Source organism: Amphiura filiformis, chromosome 10 (assembly GCF_039555335.1).
Source record: "Amphiura filiformis chromosome 10, Afil_fr2py, whole genome shotgun sequence".
Taxonomy (NCBI): Eukaryota; Metazoa; Echinodermata; class Ophiuroidea; order Amphilepidida; family Amphiuridae; genus Amphiura; species Amphiura filiformis.
In genome coordinates, this window is record NC_092637.1 from 2,956,815 (window position 1) to 2,976,969 (window position 20,155).

General features: G+C 35.5%; 1 protein-coding gene across 3 annotated transcripts; it reads right to left on the reverse strand.

The window, feature by feature from the left end:
* Positions 1 to 1,645: 1,645 nt before the first annotated feature.
* Positions 1,646 to 19,822, reverse strand: LOC140162419 (mitogen-activated protein kinase kinase kinase 20-like). Of its 3 annotated transcripts, none has more exons than XM_072185648.1 (5): positions 19,567 to 19,822; positions 7,651 to 7,727; positions 5,442 to 6,243; positions 4,694 to 4,987; positions 1,646 to 4,103 (listed from the first exon to the last, which is right to left on the reverse strand). In XM_072185648.1, the coding sequence occupies exons 2-5, from the start codon at positions 7,705 to 7,707 to the stop codon at positions 4,027 to 4,029; spliced, it is 1,230 nt and encodes a 409-aa protein (XP_072041749.1). In that variant the 5' UTR covers positions 7,708 to 7,727; positions 19,567 to 19,822; the 3' UTR covers positions 1,646 to 4,026. The 3 variants fall into 3 exon arrangements, with proteins under 3 accessions (XP_072041749.1, XP_072041750.1, XP_072041748.1); XM_072185649.1 differs by lacking the exon at positions 19,567 to 19,822 and adding an exon at positions 16,751 to 17,035 and having other exon boundaries at positions 7,651 to 7,722; XM_072185647.1 differs by lacking the exon at positions 19,567 to 19,822 and adding an exon at positions 16,751 to 17,034.
* Between the last annotated feature and the right edge of the window lie 333 nt (positions 19,823 to 20,155).

Consider the following 20,155-nt stretch of genomic DNA (forward strand, 5'->3'; position numbering starts at 1 on the left):
CATTTTGCAAACTTCAATGGGTTTGTGCTGGAATGAAATAGCAATATTCTTCGTTTTACCTCGTTTGTTCGGCTCGAAAGTTAAAGGGGACAATATGATCAGTGAAAACTAACATTTGACATGTTTAAATATAGGAATCTATTCTTTATGCAAATCACATCTTATTGCTTTAAAAGGTACTCATAAATGTGTGCGTAGCCCTTATGACATACCAAGATTATCTTGCCTCTCCCCTTTCGACCTGCTAAAATGCCCCCCCTCCCTTTGCCCTGCCAACCCCCCTCTTTTTCCCACCCGGAGGACAAATAAATTATTGCACGGCTATTCTCTAATAATCCCTGATATTAACTTGTGCTTACTAAGTGAAGGGACATAATTATGAAGGGCCGGCATCGTAAGCTATAAGGGCATAGCCATAGTCTAAGGGGGGGAAGGGGTATACACCCCTGGCCAATTTTGTGCCTATTTTTGCATTTTTCTATAAAAAATTAGCGCATTAGTGACAAGTAAGATATCAAGGCAAGGACTACAATTACTGCACTGGAAATTTTATTTCAGCACAGACAACAGTTGTGGAGTTACAGTCAAAAATGAGGGAAAACCAATATTTGATCAATAAATCAATAACTACTTGTCTTGAGTCACTGAAATTCCAGTGTAGTAACTGGATTCCTTGCCCCTATAATATACATAACTTTTGTTACCAGTGTATTATTAGTTTTTGAGAAAAATGCAAAAATAGTCACAAATTTATCAAGGGGTGTAGTACCACCTTAAGGAAAAGAACCCTGTCAGCAAAGTAGCCCGGGCCTATCCAGAGAAGTGGATCTATAGGGTTTCCAAAAGGTGACGGAAAGATGTTATATTACACTCCGGCCTTTCCTGTGGGAGTCTAAAGGGGAGAGGTTTCTACGTCTTTTTTCAATGCCTCTTAATCATTTTGATGGAGCAGTTTGGCAAAATACCGTATACACATCAATGCTATGATTGTCCTTTGAAACTAATGTTATGGCACCTCCTACAGTATATGAGCGCCTCAATACAGGCCCGTATGCAAGATTTAAGGAGGGACTTCCAAAAAGAGAACATTTTTCGAATGAACAATGAGCTTGCACATATTGTTTGTAAAAAGTGCGCCAAACCCCCTTAAAAATTGCACTTGTTAAACTTTTGGAATGCCTTATGACCAAAAAGTGGACTTTTTTGACCGGAAAATAGCAATAGTTGGATCTTCGTGGATTCTTTCGGGACGGGGAAGAGGTGCTGCCAGGCAGATTTGGTGTGTCTTTTTGGTATGACGTCGTGTTGCAATTTTCAGGTATTTGTAAAGATTGGGTGATTTTATTACCAAACAAAATCCTCAAAAATCTCGAAAGCTGCCTGAAAGAAATTTCCAGAATTGTGTTAATTTACTGTAAATATTTAACAGACATAATCAAAAATTTGTATATGTTGGGGTCTTTGTTTGGTCAAATTTGAAATATTTTTGAGGTATGGTTTCGAAATCCCAGCCCTACCCAAACCAAAGTCGAGAACGCCCCCCCCCCCCGTATAAATTAAACGAATAAAATAACAGTAATAACAGACTATTCAAAAGTATTTCATTCTAGTTTTGACATAACATCACGCTTTACATAACCAAAGAAATATTTATAAGAAGTTTATGCTTTCTATATACTGTACTGTGCATAGGAATGTTTTGTAACTCCTAAATTGATTTTACCATTTTTGAAACACCAGCTCAATAAAAACGTCTAGAAAAGTCCGTACATGTCAATGAATTAAATACTGCAAGATGGATGGTTGCATGGGTGACTGGGTTATCGTATACATGAAAATTAAAGGAAAAAAAAAATTGTTTGGAAAAGGGACAACTTTGGGAGGGTAGCAAAAGGATTCCTCTATTCACAGCTTTTTGAATTTTTCAAATCAACAAAATGTACGTCAAGTTATGCAAAAAAATGTTTTGTATTTTTGGGGGTGGGGTGGGGGAGTTATTTCTTTTGATAAAGCAATGCTTTGGCACTGAATGTATACCCTCTAGATGTCATAAATAACTAAGATATTGTAGATGACTACTTATATAATACCAATGTCACCTTTATCAGTACTTCATTAATGGTAGTAACAGATGACTACTTCAACAACACCAATCAGCATTAGATTTAGATGGCTACTTTATCAATACCAATATCAGCAGTAGATAGCTATTTCATTAACACCAATATCAGCATATAGCTACCGTACTTCATTAACATCAATATCAGCAACTACAACACCAAATATCAGCAGCAGTAGATATAGCTACTTCAACAACACAAATATCAGCAGTAGATTTAGATTTAGCTACTTTATCAATCCCAATATCATCAGCAGTAGATAGCTACTTCATCAACACCAATATCAGCATTCAGGGGTAACTCAAATCCAAACATACATTATATCAGAAACTGGTTTTCGTTAAAAAAAAAGAGTATTGATTGAATAAGTCCTTTACTAAAGATTCATCTATTTACAAAATGGCTTATCATACAATATGTACGTTACATTATGATGATCTGAACTGTTTTGCTTATTTTAATGTGCAGCCTGTCTGAAAAAATAATTGTGCAAGTGAAAAGCGCCCTCTTTGGCAATGACAAAATACCGTTGTGACATGATGCTTACATCAACGTCAAGGGCGCAGTCTTAACTCTCAAATGCCGTTTGTTCTGTTCAATTTGTTTGTTTTAATCTCGAGATATGTTTAGTTAACAACAAAAGGGTAAAATCACAATTGTGCCACTTTTGCTAGAGAACATCAGCGCGTGTGCATTATTTTGTCTAATTTCTCTCCCAACAAGTAATACGCGTTCATTAACCTATAAGTCTGCAATATTTGTTTGTCTTTTAACATGTTTTGAGTGACAAAGAAAACAGTATTTACAATGATAAAATCATTGACATGCACATGCATTTAATTTTACAGCAGAATGTGAAATATTTTTTTATCTTTTAATATGTTTTATTAGTGGAAAAAGAGAATCATTATACCTGTATCATGATAAAACAGTAAAAACAATTTTGTATTGTTGTGTAATTGATGCATTCTTTTGATTTCACGAATGAACTCTTGATAAACTTGATGCTATCATTGATTTACATGTACAGCCCTCTTCCCTAGTAAAAGTGGCACAATTGTGATATTACCCTTTCGTTGTTAACTAAACATATCTCGAGATTAAAACAAGCAAATTGAACAGAACAAACGACATTTGAGAGCTAAGACTACGTCCTTGACGTTGATGTAAGCATCATGTCACAACGGTATTTTATAATTGCCAAAGAGGGCGCTTTTCACTTGCACAATATTTTTGAGACAGGCTGTATATGTTGTATATTATGTATCTCGGTGTATCTGCGTGCGCTTTGAGCATATTGTGCATTATAAACTGCTCGTATTATTATTTTTTATTTGATATTTTGAAGTTTTACTCCGCGAATTGCCTTTAATAAAACCCGTCTTTGCTAAAAGTTTTGAGATTGCAAAAATTATATATTGAACCTCAACATTACCAGGAAGTCTGGTGCGTTGTGGCACGTAGGCCTACTGCATTTGTACAAAGCCTTTTGGGACAACTTGTATACGACAAAACCAATACTACGACATAGCAACGTTTCAAATCCTTTAATACCAGTAGTATTTCTCAATCAGTCAGGGTGGGCAGAGTCTGCTCCAATCTGTCTTGAAATTGCTCCATTTATTTCACCCACCCGCAAATTTTACATTAAATTGTTTACCGCTCAAACTAATCCGAACCATTTTACTGCCTCATGTTTCCTTGAAAGGAATTTTTAAGCCTCCAGCTAGCATACTTTCCTGCCGCTTGCCGCTGCGGCAAGCGGCAGGGCGTTTCAACCAATGACAAGCCTTTATTGTGTCCGTTTGTCTGCAATGCGCGTGCGCCACGCCGCTCAGCGGCAAGCGGCAGGGTAGTATGAAACCAGCATTACACGGACTGCTTTACTCAATATTCATCTCCAGTTCTACTTCAGGTCTATTTCTGATTCGGTCGAAGCGCTACTTCCGGTGTCATTGTTGCTGGAAATTGTGGTAGGAGATCCTGCCAAGAAAAAATAAAATGATTAAACACATATGAGAATATTTTTTTATCCAAAATATCTAAGTTCATATTCAAATCCCGCACTTCGGTGCGTAATGTTAAAACGAGATGGAACCTTTACTTCTAACTCATCAGTAGATGACTACTTCATCAACACCAATTTCAGCAGTAAATAAGCACTTCAGCAACCCCTCCGTTCTTAAAGTCATAATGTACGATCTTATAATATGAATTTGGTTAATTTTTTCAAACCTGATTTTTTGGCATATTTGTAATGTTTACACATGTCACAACTTGCACCTAAATGGAATCAGCCAAATTTGTTGTGTTTGTAGGTAAACAGAGCAAAGTTCGACATAAAGTCATAATTAAAAAATATGACTTTATGTCCGCCCATAGAACTGCGTGTTAAACGACCAAAATAACAAGCAGTGTTTCTTTCACGTTACCTCGTTATTTCAGCTCAAAATGGACAGAAACCATTCCCGATCATTATTACTAGTATTATTTCAGCATTTTGAGTATATAATGACAAATTTAAAATTTGAAGAAAATCGTACATTAAGCCTTTAACTGTAACTCCTAATTACCTTGTGGAAGTCGGGCGATCACACCATCAATAGTGGGACGATCGTGGCGGTCTATCTTCCAGCAGAGTGGGAGCAAGTCCTCCACATACCTCGGAAAAGTATGTCTAATATTACTGATTGGTTGGCCCCATATACGAGCTCCTCTGACATCCTGGTGGGCTGTTGGCATCTCTTGGGTTGTGATTTCCCATATCAAAACACCGAAGGCATATATATCAGACGCAGTAGAGAATTTGGATGACATGAGTAGCTCTGGGGCCATCCAAGCTTCAGTACCTTTGCGGGAACAAGTGCCTGATAAATGAAAATGACAATAAGGAAACAAAAAAATGATAAAGCCGTAAACCAATGAAGAAAGGAAAGAGAGAAAGAAGGAAAAAAGATAAAGGCAGAAAGGGAGAAAGGCAGAAAAGGAAGTGGCAGAATGGAAGTGGTAGAGAAAGTAAATTGATTGATGTGATCGAGTCAGTGATTGAGTGAGGAAGGGCATTATTACATGAGCGAGTGAGTGAATGAAGACAATGATCAATTGAGTGGGTTGTTTGATTATTATTATGAACAAATAGGAAGAAATTAAATCAAAAAGGATTAAAAAAATGAAAGAAAGGAAGACAGATAAAGGGAAAGCATCATACAAATGTCATATGAATGACACGAAATGGTAGAAATTGATTGATTGATATGACCGAGTCAGTGATTGAGGGAGTGAGCGAGCGAGTGAATGATCAATTAATTGTTCATCACTTACCAGTAGTATGGTCCGTTTCTTCTGCGATTCCAAAATCACATAATTTCACCAAATCTCCAGCAAACAGCAGGCAATTATCAGCTTTGATGTCACGATGAACAACAGGCTTCCAAGTACCATTTGCATTGGGTAATCCGGCATGCAGATATTTGATGGCTGATGCGCATTCCGTTATCCACTTTTCCTGAAGTGCCTCACTGACGCCACCTCTATTTCTGTTCAGACGTGCCCGGAGTGATTCATCAGCCAACTCGGTAACTATCACGGAAATCATGCCTTCATGGATGTAATCAATAAACCTTACAATGTGTGGATGGTGAGCTGTCTTCAAGATGTGGATCTCCTTCGCGTTCATTATGCGCAAATTCTTAGCGGCAGCTAAAACGTGACCCTTGTAAGACCCCTGTTTGAAAGTGACGCGGAAAACGGTACCGAATTTACCGCTGCCGATCGGAGGATTGTGAGTTATCATATCAGAATACTTCAGGTGGTCGGTACTTTGATAACTTGTCTCTGCCGTCAAATGGGTCGTAATCATAGGTTGTTGCCCCGACGGCGGTTTCTCATTGACTTCAAAGGCGGTCGGATCGCTTTGCTGAGGAACGTGCCTCAGCAGTTGTAGCTCTTCCAACAATTTGTCTTTTGCCAGATCTACGGCTTCATCTTTAGGTCCAAAGTGACGAACATTAACGCTGGTCCCCGTTGCAGTATCTTTGATTTTGACGTCCGTTTTAATTGGCTCTTGAAGACTGTGGAATCGGATTTTCGTTTGGTACTGAAATTGTCGTCCTTTGTGAGTGATCTGTAATGAAAATGATAATTGTAATGAGAGTTTTTACTTTTTTGAAGACGTTTTTTAAACTTCTTGTGAATCAATTCAAAACGGTGCAGGTGTTTGTGTCCGTGACTTCTCTCTAGTCCGAAGGGTCGCTAGTTCGAAGGTTCTCTAGTCCGAAGGGTCGCAAGTCCGAAAACCAAATTAAGTTCGCTAATCCGAAGGTTCTCTAGTCCGAATATAGAATAAGGGTTAGTGATAGGGTTTAGGATAGGGTTTGGGTTAGGGTTAGCGAGCCTTATTCTATAGGACTAGAGAATCTTATTTATTATTCGGACTAGCGAACCCTCGGACTATAGATAACCCGATATTCGGACTAGCGAACCTTTTTCAGAATTCGAACTAGCGAATGGTAAATTACGTGTTCGGACTAGCGAACCTTCGGACTATGGAGCATTCGGAATAGGGAACCTTTGGACTAGAGAGTTGTCACCGTTTGTGTCACCCTGCACCTTGCATAAGATATTTTTGACTCATGTTATCATCATCAACAGCGTACTTCGCACTTCTCTTTGAGAAATGTTTTGGATGCCTGAGACGTTCTAAACGGTAATGATTTCCACATCGTAAATATTGGTTGGTTACAGATATTTGTCAATTAAAAGAAAAGTAAAACTGAAAAAGTTAAACAAATCGTTCTTGTCCATTAATAGACATATTACGTGCTTATTAACATTTTTTATGGTATTTCATTAAGGGATCCAAAATGAGCGTTTATTGCGTTTCGACAGTATTTTTTGTGGGACATGAGAGCACCCCAGACCTATCGAATTGCATTCTGAATACGAAGCATGTCTTTCTGATATCAAATAATTTTCATTTTATAAAAATCACAACATAATACAAATTTTATGACAAATTATAAAATTTGATATTTTTCAAATTTTTGATATATAACAGTCCTCGAAGTAAATTATATAAATCTAATGATATATTCTTAAAGTGTATGTAGCAGGAGGAAAAGCCGACGGTCAATTGAAAATTTTGACCTTTCATATTGAAGATATGGATTTTTTCCCAAAAAGACCTAATTTTTGTTTGTGTTTTGGAAAAAAAATCCATATCTTCAATACGAAAGGTCAAAATTTTCAATTGATCGTCGGCTTTTCATCCCACCTACATACACTTTAAGTATAAATCATCAGATTTATAAAGTTTACTTCAAGTACTGTTAAATATCAAAAATATCAATTTTACTGATTTGCCATAAAATGTGTATTAAATTGCGAATTTCAAAAAATTATTTGATATCAGAATGACATTCTTCATATTCAGAATGCAATTCGATATGTCTGATGTGCTCTAATGTCCCAAAATAAATACTGTCCAAACGTTCATACCCCAGCCCTTAACAGTAAAGCACTTAAAACTTACATGAACTGGTGGATCGAATCCCGTAGTAGCACCTTTGAGAAGATTCATGAAATCCATTCTACTGTCGGATTACTTTACTGGGGATATAAAAAAACACATATTAATATACCGCAATTAAATAAGATTTAAAATCGTCTTTGCAGAAAGACGATGACCACTATATGGCATAAGACACACCTTAAAAAACATTTTAGAGCATTATATTTGTCAGGGACGGGGCTCTATAATATTCAACACAGGCGCAGAACACTAAGCAACCTACATCGAATAACCATCGCTCCACGAGTTTGGTACAGATATAGACGACACAGGAGAATTTCAAGCTAGTTCAATTTAGTTTTTTCATAATAGAGATTGACACTGTGGGCTCAAAACTCTTACTGCCATGCACCATTATAATAACAGTCGAACACATTGATTAAAATTAGTAAGCTAATAGGCCTACCGTATCTAATTTACTGGTGAGTATTGTACTAATCTACCAAAAAAACGTTGACAACGTAAAGAAATCAGCAAGTTTAAAAAAACCCACCTCGGCTCACTTTTTGAAACTTGGTCCCATTTGTAAAAGGTACTGATTTAAACTTTATCATATTTATATAAATTTAAAACATTTCCAGAAGTGTTATGTATCTTTAATGTGCAGATGCGATATTAATTTGTAAGCTTTCTGGAACGACCTGAAAGGTTATTATCTTGTTCTTGCACGGTAAGCCAATATCCTATTGTGTTTTGTTTTATAATAATCATGATTAATGATTGAATTAAACAAATAACACGTAGGCTTGTAATCTTGTTGGAAACGCTGTGTTCTGTTGAAATAAAATAAAAACACTGATTTGCTGTTGGTGTTTAAAATGGGACCAAGTTTCAAAAAGTGAGCCGAGGTGGGTTTTTTAAACTTGCTGATTTCTTTACGTTGTCAACGTTTTTTGGTAGATTTCTTTTCTTTTTATGAATGTAGCCAAGCAGCTCCAAGCTTGGAAAGTCATCAGGTTAGGATGTGCTCCATAAAACAAATAAAACGAAAAATAGATGTTTGAAGTTGCAATTCTGGATTCATGACAATAAATAATTAAACCAAACTTTATCAGTCGTTTATTTTTAAAACTTGCTTGTCACACGTGATTGTAATGTTAAGAGGCGTACACAATGATCAATATACATTTTAATATATTTTAATTATTCAAGGCAACGTAACTATGTAAAGAAAATGTAAATATGAACAACACACACCCAATGTTGACAATGCCAGAGAGACACAGAGAGTAAGTCCGATTTAGGCCTACTTCAAGTCGGAACTGGTAAATGCGCATTATATTTAAGCCTATACTACGGAAGCGTCTAAATGCCCCGAGTAGACAATATAATCGTGTTTTAATGTTTGTGGTTCTTTGTAGCCCTGCGGGGCAACCTAGTTCGATATTCCTATTAAGCGGCGGTTGTCGGCGATCTTTCGTGGTTTGTGGTTTTCATCAAGCCCTGCCCTCTATCGGGAGCTAATTTATAGTTTAAGCTTGTTGGTATCCATATTTCGTGGTTTCTGGTTCTTTGTAGCCATGTGGGGCAATCTAGTTACATATCCAAATTTCGCTGTTTGTGGTTCTTTATAGCCCTGCGGGGCAATCTAGTTGGATATCAATATTGAGCTGCAGTTGTTGTTGATCTTTCGCGGTTTGTGGTCTTAATTTGTTGGATATCCATATTTCGCGGTTTGTGGTTCTTTATAATCTGGCTTGTTGGATATCCATATTTCATGGCTTGTGGTTCTTTGAAGCCCTGTGGGGCAATAGTTGCATATCGAAATTCCGCGGTTTGAGGTTCTTTATAGCCCTGCGGGCAATCTAGTTGGATATCAATACATACTGCAGTTACTGTCCGTTTTCCTATACACAATACACAGTGCTCTCACCATTGACGCGTGACCCCTACAAATGATGTATGTTGGGAGAATGGACACTTGCCTAGTTAACATCACTGTGTGAAAAATAACCAGCCAATATTTTATTTATTCTCCAAAACTTCTAGCAAATATATTTCTCTAACATGACCTAAAATTACAGCTAGGTTAGATGTTCAGAAATGGTCGTACTTTTGTAAAATATGAGTGAGGGCAAGGCATAGCTAGCCAACTCCCCGTGTTATTTGAATGGAGATTTGACCGAAAATATTGGTATCGGACCGCTCACTTCTGAAGGATGCCACAAAAAACCGGTAAAAGCTACATTTAAATTATTCTAAATAGGTTCTAGAAAATAAAGTTTTGTAACATGTCCTAAATTTTTAGCTAATTTAGGTGTTTGGAGAGGGTCGTACTTTTGTGTTTTAGGAAGGACATGTAAACGACAGATAACACCAAAAATATGAAGAAATTATTTCTAAACCGTGTTAAGTCAAAAATCATTATGTTGCTCATTTTCAAGAATGCTGGTTTACAAAAAGCACGACATTGTCTGATTTCGTGAACAAAGCCACACATAACATTGTTTCCTTTCGTTTCCTTTATAATCGGTTACCCAACTGAAGCTATGAATACCAGTTTTATTGCGATATCGCACATGAAAACAGTCACTTGTGCACAACCAGAGAAGATCCGATTTAATCAGTTGAGCTGTTTCAATGAGTGTTATCTTGGTTTAATAGCTTTTAATGGGGTTAAGTCCTGCAAAGGTCGAGATGAATTCTACTGTAGACATGACTGCATCATGATTGAGCGGCAGTTGTTGTTGATCTTTCGCGGTTTGTGGTCTTAATTTGTTGGATATCCATATTTCGCGGTTTGTGGTTCTTTATAATCGATAGGCCTGTGGGAAATCTGGTTGGATATCCAAATTGCGCAGTTTGTGGTTCTTTGTAGCCCTGCGGGGAATCTAGTTGGATATCCCTATTAAGCGGCGGTTGTCGGCGATCTTTCGCGGTTTGTGATTTTAATTTCCCTTATCAAGCCCTGCCCTCTATCGGGAGCTAATTTATAGTTTAAGCTTGTTGGATATCCATATTTCGTGGTGTGTGATTCTTTATAGCCCTGCAGGGCAATCTAGTAGGCCTATATATCCAAATTTCGCGGTTTGTGGTTCTTAATAGCCCTGTGGGGAAATCTAGTTGGATAACAATATTCAGCGGCAGTTGTTGGCGATCTTTCGCTGTTTGTGATTTTAATTTGTGACAATTTATAATATTTATTCCAAATATAATTTCAGTCTGAGCTGTGAACAGAGCCACTGATAAATGTGTTTTAAATGACGAAGATATCATGATATCAGGCATGGTGAAAGCATCTGGATGGTGAAAGTAGGCCCTAGGCCTAGCCCTAAATGTGAATAAAAAATCAAACATGTTTGTTTGATGAAACAAAATATAATATCACAATAGCAATGGATGTTCGAAATGGTGTTATTCTTGATTTATGACAATAAATTGGTTAATAAAACATTTAAAAAAAAAGGTGGTGGGAAGTTTCGAACTTGGGCAAAACTTCATAAGTGGATTAGAAGTCCATGGCCTTAACCACTTCGCCACGGGGACGTCACTCCCGATATAACGACGTGTGAAAGTGGAGTATTTATTAATATGAATGTATGCTGTGGTCCGGAAAGAATAAAAGAATTGTGAAAAACTTAATTTTTTGGCGAATGGGATCCAGAATTTGTATGTAGAGTATCCAGGAAAATGCTAGGGTATATTTTGAAAGTGAATCTCAAAAAGTAGTGCGACAGTGACAGCCATGTATGGCTGTAGCAGTGACGAAAGATTCTGGATATCAGTATGATTAGCTATGATTTTACACTAATTTTGGCTACGAAATACCGCGTGAAATAATACAAGAATGTTTGTTTATTATCAAACAATCGAATTGACTGTAAGATTGGTGTAACTTTTGAATTAATGAGTTATTAAAATATTACACTTTGGACAGTAAATAAGATTTAGCATGGTTTTAGATATATGTTGTACCCAGCGAAAAATATCACAGAACAATAGCGTTTTGTTTCGTGTAAATATAGTCCGCGGTGCATCTGTTTATTCTTCTTTATCAGTCGTTTTTTTAAAACTTGCTGGTCATGCTACCGCTTGACTCTAATGAAGTAACTATCTGTAACTTGCATAAGTGGCTGATATTGGTGTTGATGAACTAATTATATACTGCTGATATTGGTATTAATGAAATGGTCATCTGCTGCTGATATTGATATTGGTGTGGTAACTACCTACTGCTGATAAGTAGCTAACGACTGCTGATACTGGTACTGATAGAGTACCTATATCTACTGGTATAAGTAATTATCTACTGATGATATTATTAGTATTGTAGAAGTATTGATGAAGTAGCTATCAATACTGATAATGGTATCGATGAAGTAGTAGCTATCTACTGCCGATAGTGGTGTTGATGAAGTAGCTATCTAATGCTGATATTGGTATTGATGAAGTAGCTATCTACTGCTGATAATGGTATTGATTGAGTACTTATCTACTGCTGATAATGAGATTGATGAAGTAGCTACCTACTGCTGATAATGGTATTGATGAAGCAGATATCTACTGCTGATAATGGTATTGATGAAGTAGCTATCTACTGCTGATAATGGTATTGACAAAATAGCTATCTACTGCTGATAATGGTATTGATGAAGTAGCTATCTACTGTTGATAATGGTATTGATGAAGTAGCTATCTACAGTTGATAATGGTATTGATGAAGTAGCTATCTACTGCTGATAATGGTATTGATGAAATAGCTATCTACTGCTGATAATGGTATTTATGAAGTAGCTATCTACTGCTGATAATGGTATTGATGAAGTAGCTATCTACTGCTGATAATGATATTTATGAAGTAGTTATCTATTGCTGATAATGAGATTGATGAAGCAGCTATCTACTGCTGATAATGGTATTTATGAAGTAGCTATCTACTGCTGATAATGGTATTTATGAAGTAGCTATCTACTGCAGATAATGGTATTGATGATGTAGCTAACTATTGCTGATATTGGTATTGATGAAGTAGCTAACTATTGCTGATAATGGTATTGATAAAGTAGCTATCTACTATATTGGCAGTGATGAAGTAGCAATCTATTGCTGATAATGGTATTGATGAAGTAGCTATCTACTGCTGATAATGGTATTGATGAAGTAGCTAACTATTGCTGATAATGGTATTGATGAAGTAGCTAACTATTGCTGATAATGGTATTGATGAAGTAGCTATCTACTGCTGATAATGGTATTGATAAAATAGCTATCTACTGCCGATAATGGTATTGATGAAATAGCTATCTACTGCTGATAATGGCATTAATGAAGTAACTAACTATTGCTGATAATGGTATTGATGAAGTAGCTATCTACTGCTAATAATGATATTTATGAAGTAGTTATCTATTGCTGATAATGAGATTGATGAAGCAGCTATCTACTGCTGATAATGGTATTTATGAAGTAGCTATCTACTGCTGATAATGGTATTTATGAAGTAGCTGTCTACTGCAGATAATGGTATTGATGATGTAGCTAACTATTGCTGATATTGGTATTGATGAAGTAGCTAACTATTGTTGATAATGGTATTGATAAAGTAGCTATCTACTGCTGATAATGGTATTAATTAAGTAGTTATCTACTACTGATATTGGTATTGATGAAGTAGTTATCTACTGCTGGTATTGGTATTGATGAAATAGCTATCTACTGCTGATATTGGTATTGATGAAGCATTTATCTACTGCTGATAATGAGATTGATGAGGTAGCTATCTACTGCTGATAATGGTATTGATGAAATAGCTATCTACTGCTGATAATGGTATTAATGAAGTAGCTTCTATGATAGATGCTGATAATGGTATGGCGGTAATGAAGTAGCTATCTACTGATGATAATGGTATTGATGAATTAGCTATCTACTGCTGATAATGGTTTTGATGAAGTATCTATCTACTGCTGATAATGGTTTTGATAAAGTAGCTATCTACTATATTGGCAGTGAAGAAGTAGCAATCTATTGCTGATAATGGTATTGATGAAGTAGCTATCTACTGCTGATAATGGTATTGATGAAGTAGCTAACTATTGCTGATAATGGTATTGATGAAGTAGCTATCTACTGCTGATAATGGTATTAATAAAATAGCTATCTACGGCTGATAATGATATTGATGAAGTGGCTATCTACTGCTGATATTAGTATTGATGAAGAAGCTATGACATTAGAATTGGTGACGTGGCTATCTACTGCTGGTATTGGTATTGGTGAAGTAGCTATCTACTGCTGATAATGACATTGATGAAGTACCGTAAAATGGGGTAACTTTGGTCAGCGGGGTAACTTTGGTCGGTCAAATATATTTTTTTAAATGGTCATATTTTCGTACAGCAATATTGTTTTTAGTCATATTTGGTGTCAATTTGTTAAGAAATATGTTTGGGAGAAATAATAGTCGCTCATGTGTAATTTCCTTGAAATTTACGAAAAAAGCGGGATTTTTGACCAAAAATCAGCATTTTTTTCGGAAAAATAAAAATCGATATTTGTGAGCAAGGATGTGTGTTTGATTAATTTTTCAAGGTTTCAAATGTCACAAAAAACAACAACTTGCCCATATTCAGCGAAGATCAATTTATTTTTATTTTTATTCCTTCATGGAATGGAATGTGACCAAAGTTGCCCCAAAGGCGGGGTAACTTTGGTCAGGTCATTTTTAACCCCTAGGGCACCCTTACAAAGTTATTAAAAAATGTTTTTCAACTTCAAGGTGTAGAAATGAATGGTAATGTTATAAAAAAGAGTTAATTAGAAATATAATTGGTTTTGTTTGGAAGCAGTGGTTTAAAAACTCTGAAAAGTGCCCAAAGTTACCCCATTTTACGGTAGCTATCAACTGCTGATAATGGTATTGGTGAAGTAGCTATCTACTGCTGATAATGGTATGGATGAAGTTCGGTAGATATCTATTGCCGTTATTGGTATTAATGAAGTAGCCACTAATGGTAATAATGTAGGAGGCCTATAGCTATCTACTGCTGATATTCGTATTGATGAAGTAGCTACCCAGCAAACACAAAAACGTTTTAAAAACGTTTTAAATAAGTTATATTTTGGCTTTTGGGTTAGGTAAAAACGTTTTAATAACATTAAAATGCCGGGTTATATAAAGGTCATGATAACGTTTAAAACGTTTTGTATGAAAACACACTACAACAATATTTTTAAATGTTTTCAAAAAATGTTATTGTAAACTATTTTTGCACACATTTTTGCCAAATATTGTGTCAATACTTAAATAACATTATGTTAAAATATTTGAACCCAGCAAACACAGAAATGTTCTTAAAATGGTTTTTTTTCAAAACCTTTTAATAACATTTAAATGTCGGGTTATATAAAGGTCATGAAAACGTTTTTAAAACGTTATTGAAAATATTTTGTGCAAACATTTTTCGCAAAATATTTTTTTAACCCAAAAATAACATTGTGTTTAGAATGTTTTGTATAAAGTTTTCAAGAATGTTTTTGGAATGTTATTAAAACGTTTTTATACCCTTTATATAACCCGACATTTAATCGTTTTCTGTAAGACATTTTTGTTTGCTGAGCAGTAGATTATCAAAAAATGTTTTTTAAGGTAATGAAAACGTTTGATACTCTTAATACCCTTTATATAACCCGACATTTAAATGTTTTTTGACAACCTTTTATAACCTTTTGCGAATGATGTCGAAAACGTTTTGTGTTTGCTGGGTGTCTACTGCTGGCTGATTTTAGTATCCATGACGGAGCAATCTACTGCGGATATTAGTGTTATCCGTGTATCGGTATTGTTGCAGCTGCTTACTGCTAGTATTGATACATTGTATGTTATGCGTACATGCATGTCTTAGTCGGGGAATTCCCAGTATTATGAAACAAAAATAAATTGATGACAGGTGGTAGTATATTAAACACAATTCGTTCATTATCACAAATAATATAGCAGATCATTAAATACGACGCCCTACATTTTTCAGTTGACAAAGGAGCCTATTTGTTACAGTTTCTAATAGGGGAAGGTGGGGCATAACGGAACACTTAACTTTGAGGATGCTCTGTGACGTCACCATAAGTAATATGACTGTAAAAATTATATATTCAGTTGAAGTTTGTATTTACCTGTAATATACCATTAACCAATATAACTTGAATCTTACAATTTTTTTATAAAAATGAAGAAATATTTTCAACAAAAAAAATCCCTACGGGGCAAAACGGCACCCTGGGTGCAAACTTATATTAGTTGTTCCATCGGTAGGCCCTAGTCCTAGTTATATGTAGGCCTATATTCAGTTACAATATTAAGTGGGCCTACCATCTCTGTGGAGTGAGTGGTTAACTTAGTAGGCCTATAATATGTAGGCCTATGACCAATATTTGATTAGAAAGAAATATTCAGTAGGCCTACCATCTCTGTGGAGTAAATGGTTAACTTTTAATCATTAATTCATCTGTAGGTATAGTTATATGTCTATGTTTCAGCGAAGTGTTTACCATGTTCGAGTAGGCCCCTAGATAACGCCTACATTTCCTTGAGTGAAGACAAGTTATGTCCAATTGGGGCAAAACGGAACCCATCTGTGGGATAAAACGCCCGGGGCAAAACGGAACCCTGTTCCGTTATGCCCCGCACCTAGGGTTCCGTTTTGCCCCATACCCGATTTTTTAGAAATTGGTTGCATGCAAAATACATCGTAGCATAGGCCTATAGGCCATGCACTTAATACAGCTCATGGCTAGTACCTTCGTCTTTACAATATACACAATTATTTGGGAATCCGATATTAATGAAGTAAAATTTCAGCGCATTAAACATCTACATATCTTACACCAGACGGGTAGTAATTTTTTGACTCGATCTTGCTCGAATGTCAGTGGATTGTTTCAGATAAAAATTTTTGTTGTAAATCTTCGTAGCCATAGGCCTACTTGTGTTCCTCAATATAATTTGCATAGACGGCAGTATTGCCAAGGCCTATTTTTCCAGGTGGTTCCGTTTTGCCCCGGGGGTCCGTTATGCCCCACCTTCCCCTACGTATAATCAGCAGCAATTTATTTGAATACTCACCTTCCACGCGTTTCCTCTGTTCTTTGGTGATAGCTATTAGGTCTGCTTGCCTTTGGCTAATGCATATAGACCGCCTACTGAAGTACAGCATTCGTCAGTGGATAGATGTAGTATAATGAAATATAAATATACGTTGTCCTCAGTTTGATGGTATCTGTCTCAGAATCCCCTGCACAGAATATTGAGCCTTTATGTTTTAAAATAATATGAACTAGTAATGTATAGATGACAAATCCATCAAGCATCGGAATACAAATGCGAAAATCAGACGATTTTAATTCTTCATAAAAATAATATCATGATATAGGGTAGGGAATTTCCATTTATCAATTGTGACGAACGCGCCAACATAATAGTGTTTGTTGTTTTGACTGCGGAATTGACGATTACTAAATTGGGAAATCCCGCTATTTCGCAATGTAGTGTACGGGTACGTAATGTAAATAGAAATGCTTTGTTCACATTAGGCATCAGCGAATGATTGTTTTGAATAATATATGTTTATTATACATCGCAGATATCGCATAATATGCACCATTATTATCTCTGAAATTGATTGTGAGATCAATAATAGCCAAAAGAAATTCAATGTTCAAATCGTAAAACTCTGTGGCTCATTATCATTTCTTATTAATTTCCAGAATATGTAAATGAAAATAATTAAAAATGTTAATTTGTCATGAAGTGTTACCAAATTTTAGTTGTTTGCTTTTAATATGTGGTGCTTAACCTTGTTATTATCGTGATTAGGGGTTGGGCAATACATTTTTGGCAGGTCGAAAGGAGGACAAGAGATGTTCAGCTCACATTTTACGGGGCACCTTCTATGGTAAAAATCTGGTAGTGTTTAAATAGTGTATTCATTTTGTGTTTAAATAAGTGTTTAAACCTAAACATTTTTATTTACAGTGTACAATTTTTGGGTCCATTTACTTGACGTGGTAGGCCTATCATGCAAAAAACACATTACTGTATATTGGAAAATAAGGATAATTACAAGCAGTGACAGAACTCTAGTCTTCTCCCTCCCCCCTAAAAGCTCACAATTAAAAAAATTTCCACTTTTTGCCGCAATTTTGTGCAAAAATGGTTGATTTTACCCCTGAAATTCATTTTCCCCATGCCCCCCGCCCCTCCCCGAAAAAAATCCTGATTCCTCTACTGATTTCAACTTGAAACTTGAAGAGAGGTGTGTCATTTGCGGACAGTGGGGTCTATTAATATTATCTTCTTCTTTCATAAAATTACGTCAGCTAAATTTTCACAACTATACCGACATCGGCCTGCAGGTGGATAGGATCGTGCATGGGGCTATTCCAGATAATAAGTGCACCCCCTGTGGAGCGACTTTTCAATAAAAGAAATGTCTGGAATTCCAACTTTGCTTCATGAAAACGACTGGAATTCCAGTTGCCAGTGTCACTGGAAAAAGTTTGGAAATCCAATTAAATGAATGAAAAATCACAGAATTGTCCTGATGAGTCTCTCAAATTCAAATTGAGGATTTCAGATTTTGAACTAGATTTATGCTGATTTTTTTCGCCTTTGGACACTTTAAAATTCTGGATTTCCAATGTCTGGACAAAATGTCCGGAAATCCGAACTCCTCTATAGGGGGCGTGCATCTATTTTCTGGAATAACCCGTGTCAGATTTGTTTTTAAATGGTATCTTTCAATGTTGACGATTATTGGATTCAAAAAGACAACAATTCGTATAAAAACACAATCTATTTATTTATTGCTTTCTTCATCCATTGCATAACATTACATTCTGTGAAATTTTCACAAGAATCCAATTAGTTATAATAATATGAATAAGATATTACACTTTTTCTCACTGAGTATAAAGACGCAATATTTTCTTACATTTGCAGACTATTTAGGCGAAATACGAAATACTTGAAAGACAAGAAAAAAATAAGCATGACCATTGCCGGGTCCAAATCAAATCCTCGCGTAGCCATGGTAACTTTAAAGAAACGTTATAAAAGAACAAAAATAAATAATTCAATTTAAAAATTACTAATATTTATTGATGAATAAATGTATAATGAAAATAAGCATAAATAATGATCAAAATAAATACTGAATAAACTAAATTAGGCCTAATTTTGAGCTTTTCGCAACAGCATATGAATTGTGTTTTGAAAACATGCAGATGTGTCTTCAACAATAGAAAACCAAACGTAGAATTATGACATGTATCAAATACCGTAAAAATTCGATAATAAGCATAATTTAATTATGTGCCAATTAACGAGTTGCTCGGACAAGAACAAATTTCTACTGTAGTTTTTTGTTCTACCTTTAATTTACAAATATCTGTTACAAATATCTCACCGATATTTGTTAACCAAAATTAGCAAAAGTATAGGACAACAGAGCAAGTTTTAACTAAAGTCATAATTATGACTTTAAATCTCCCACATAGAATACCACAGTTAGAGGATTATAAAAGAAAATGTGGCAAAAAAAACCCGAGTAAAGTAGGCCACTAGGTGGGTTTTCTTTCATTTTACCTCATAAGTTTGGCTTAAAATGACCAGACAACTTTCCTGACTGTTGTTACTAATAATATTTTATAATATTTGACAACAACAACAAAAAACACCTCCCTCCTAGTTTTTTCAAAAAAGAAACAAATGTTTAGATTCGATATTCATGTGGCCTATTAAACCAAAAGACACTGTCAAGTGTTAAACAACTGAATGTGTTAATATATTAACACTTGTTTTTAGATTGTAAAATATCGCATTATTTTAAGTGCTTAGAATCGCATTTACTCATGCATTAAACTACATGGCATTAAACTTACCTGTTAGCAGTATGAGAACAGTGATTGGTAAATGCAGCCTCGTCGGACGTCTCAATATTGAAAACAACCAATTGATCAGACGAAAGTGATCATCCAATTTATATAGGCCTACTACGTCGGTAATATTGCAGCAATAAGAAAATTCCCCATATATTCATATTATTTCCACATTTTCTGTGGAAAGAATAGGTAAAGGATGTCATTGACGAAGTCCACGACCTCGGCCTCAGTTATGACTGACTGTATACTCAGTACGTTTTCATGTTTGCATTATGCGCATGCACATTGATATGGGGAATTCCCCTTTTATTGATAAGCTGCATTTGGACGGGGATTTTCCAGTTTACACATTATCACCCTACATGACAAAGGCCAGTCCTGGAACAAATTTTGATATGTTTTCAGTTAAATTTTAATTTTGTTATTATTTAGCAAAAATTATGAAATAAAATATTAACAAATATCAGGAAGGATTCAAGCTTATATGCAAGATAAAAAATAATTTGAAATAAATTTCTTTTTTTTTTTAATTTCTAATCTACCGTATGCAGCATAAGCTGTACATATTTTTTTAGTATGTGAAAATACG

What these genes read in the sequence shown, in the direction of transcription:
- LOC140162419 (XM_072185648.1), bottom strand. Translation starts at nt 7,707, where the DNA reads ATGGATTTCATGAATCTTCTCAAAGGTGCTACTACGGGATTCGATCCA. An exon ending in GATTCGATCCACCAGTTCAT is followed by an intron (nt 6,244 to 7,650) that starts GTAAGTTTTAAG and finishes TTTTCATTACAG; the next exon opens with ATCACTCACAAAGGACGACA. An exon ending in GATCGCCCGACTTCCACAAG is followed by an intron (nt 4,104 to 4,693) that starts GTAATTAGGAGT and finishes TTTTCTTGGCAG; the next exon opens with GATCTCCTACCACAATTTCC.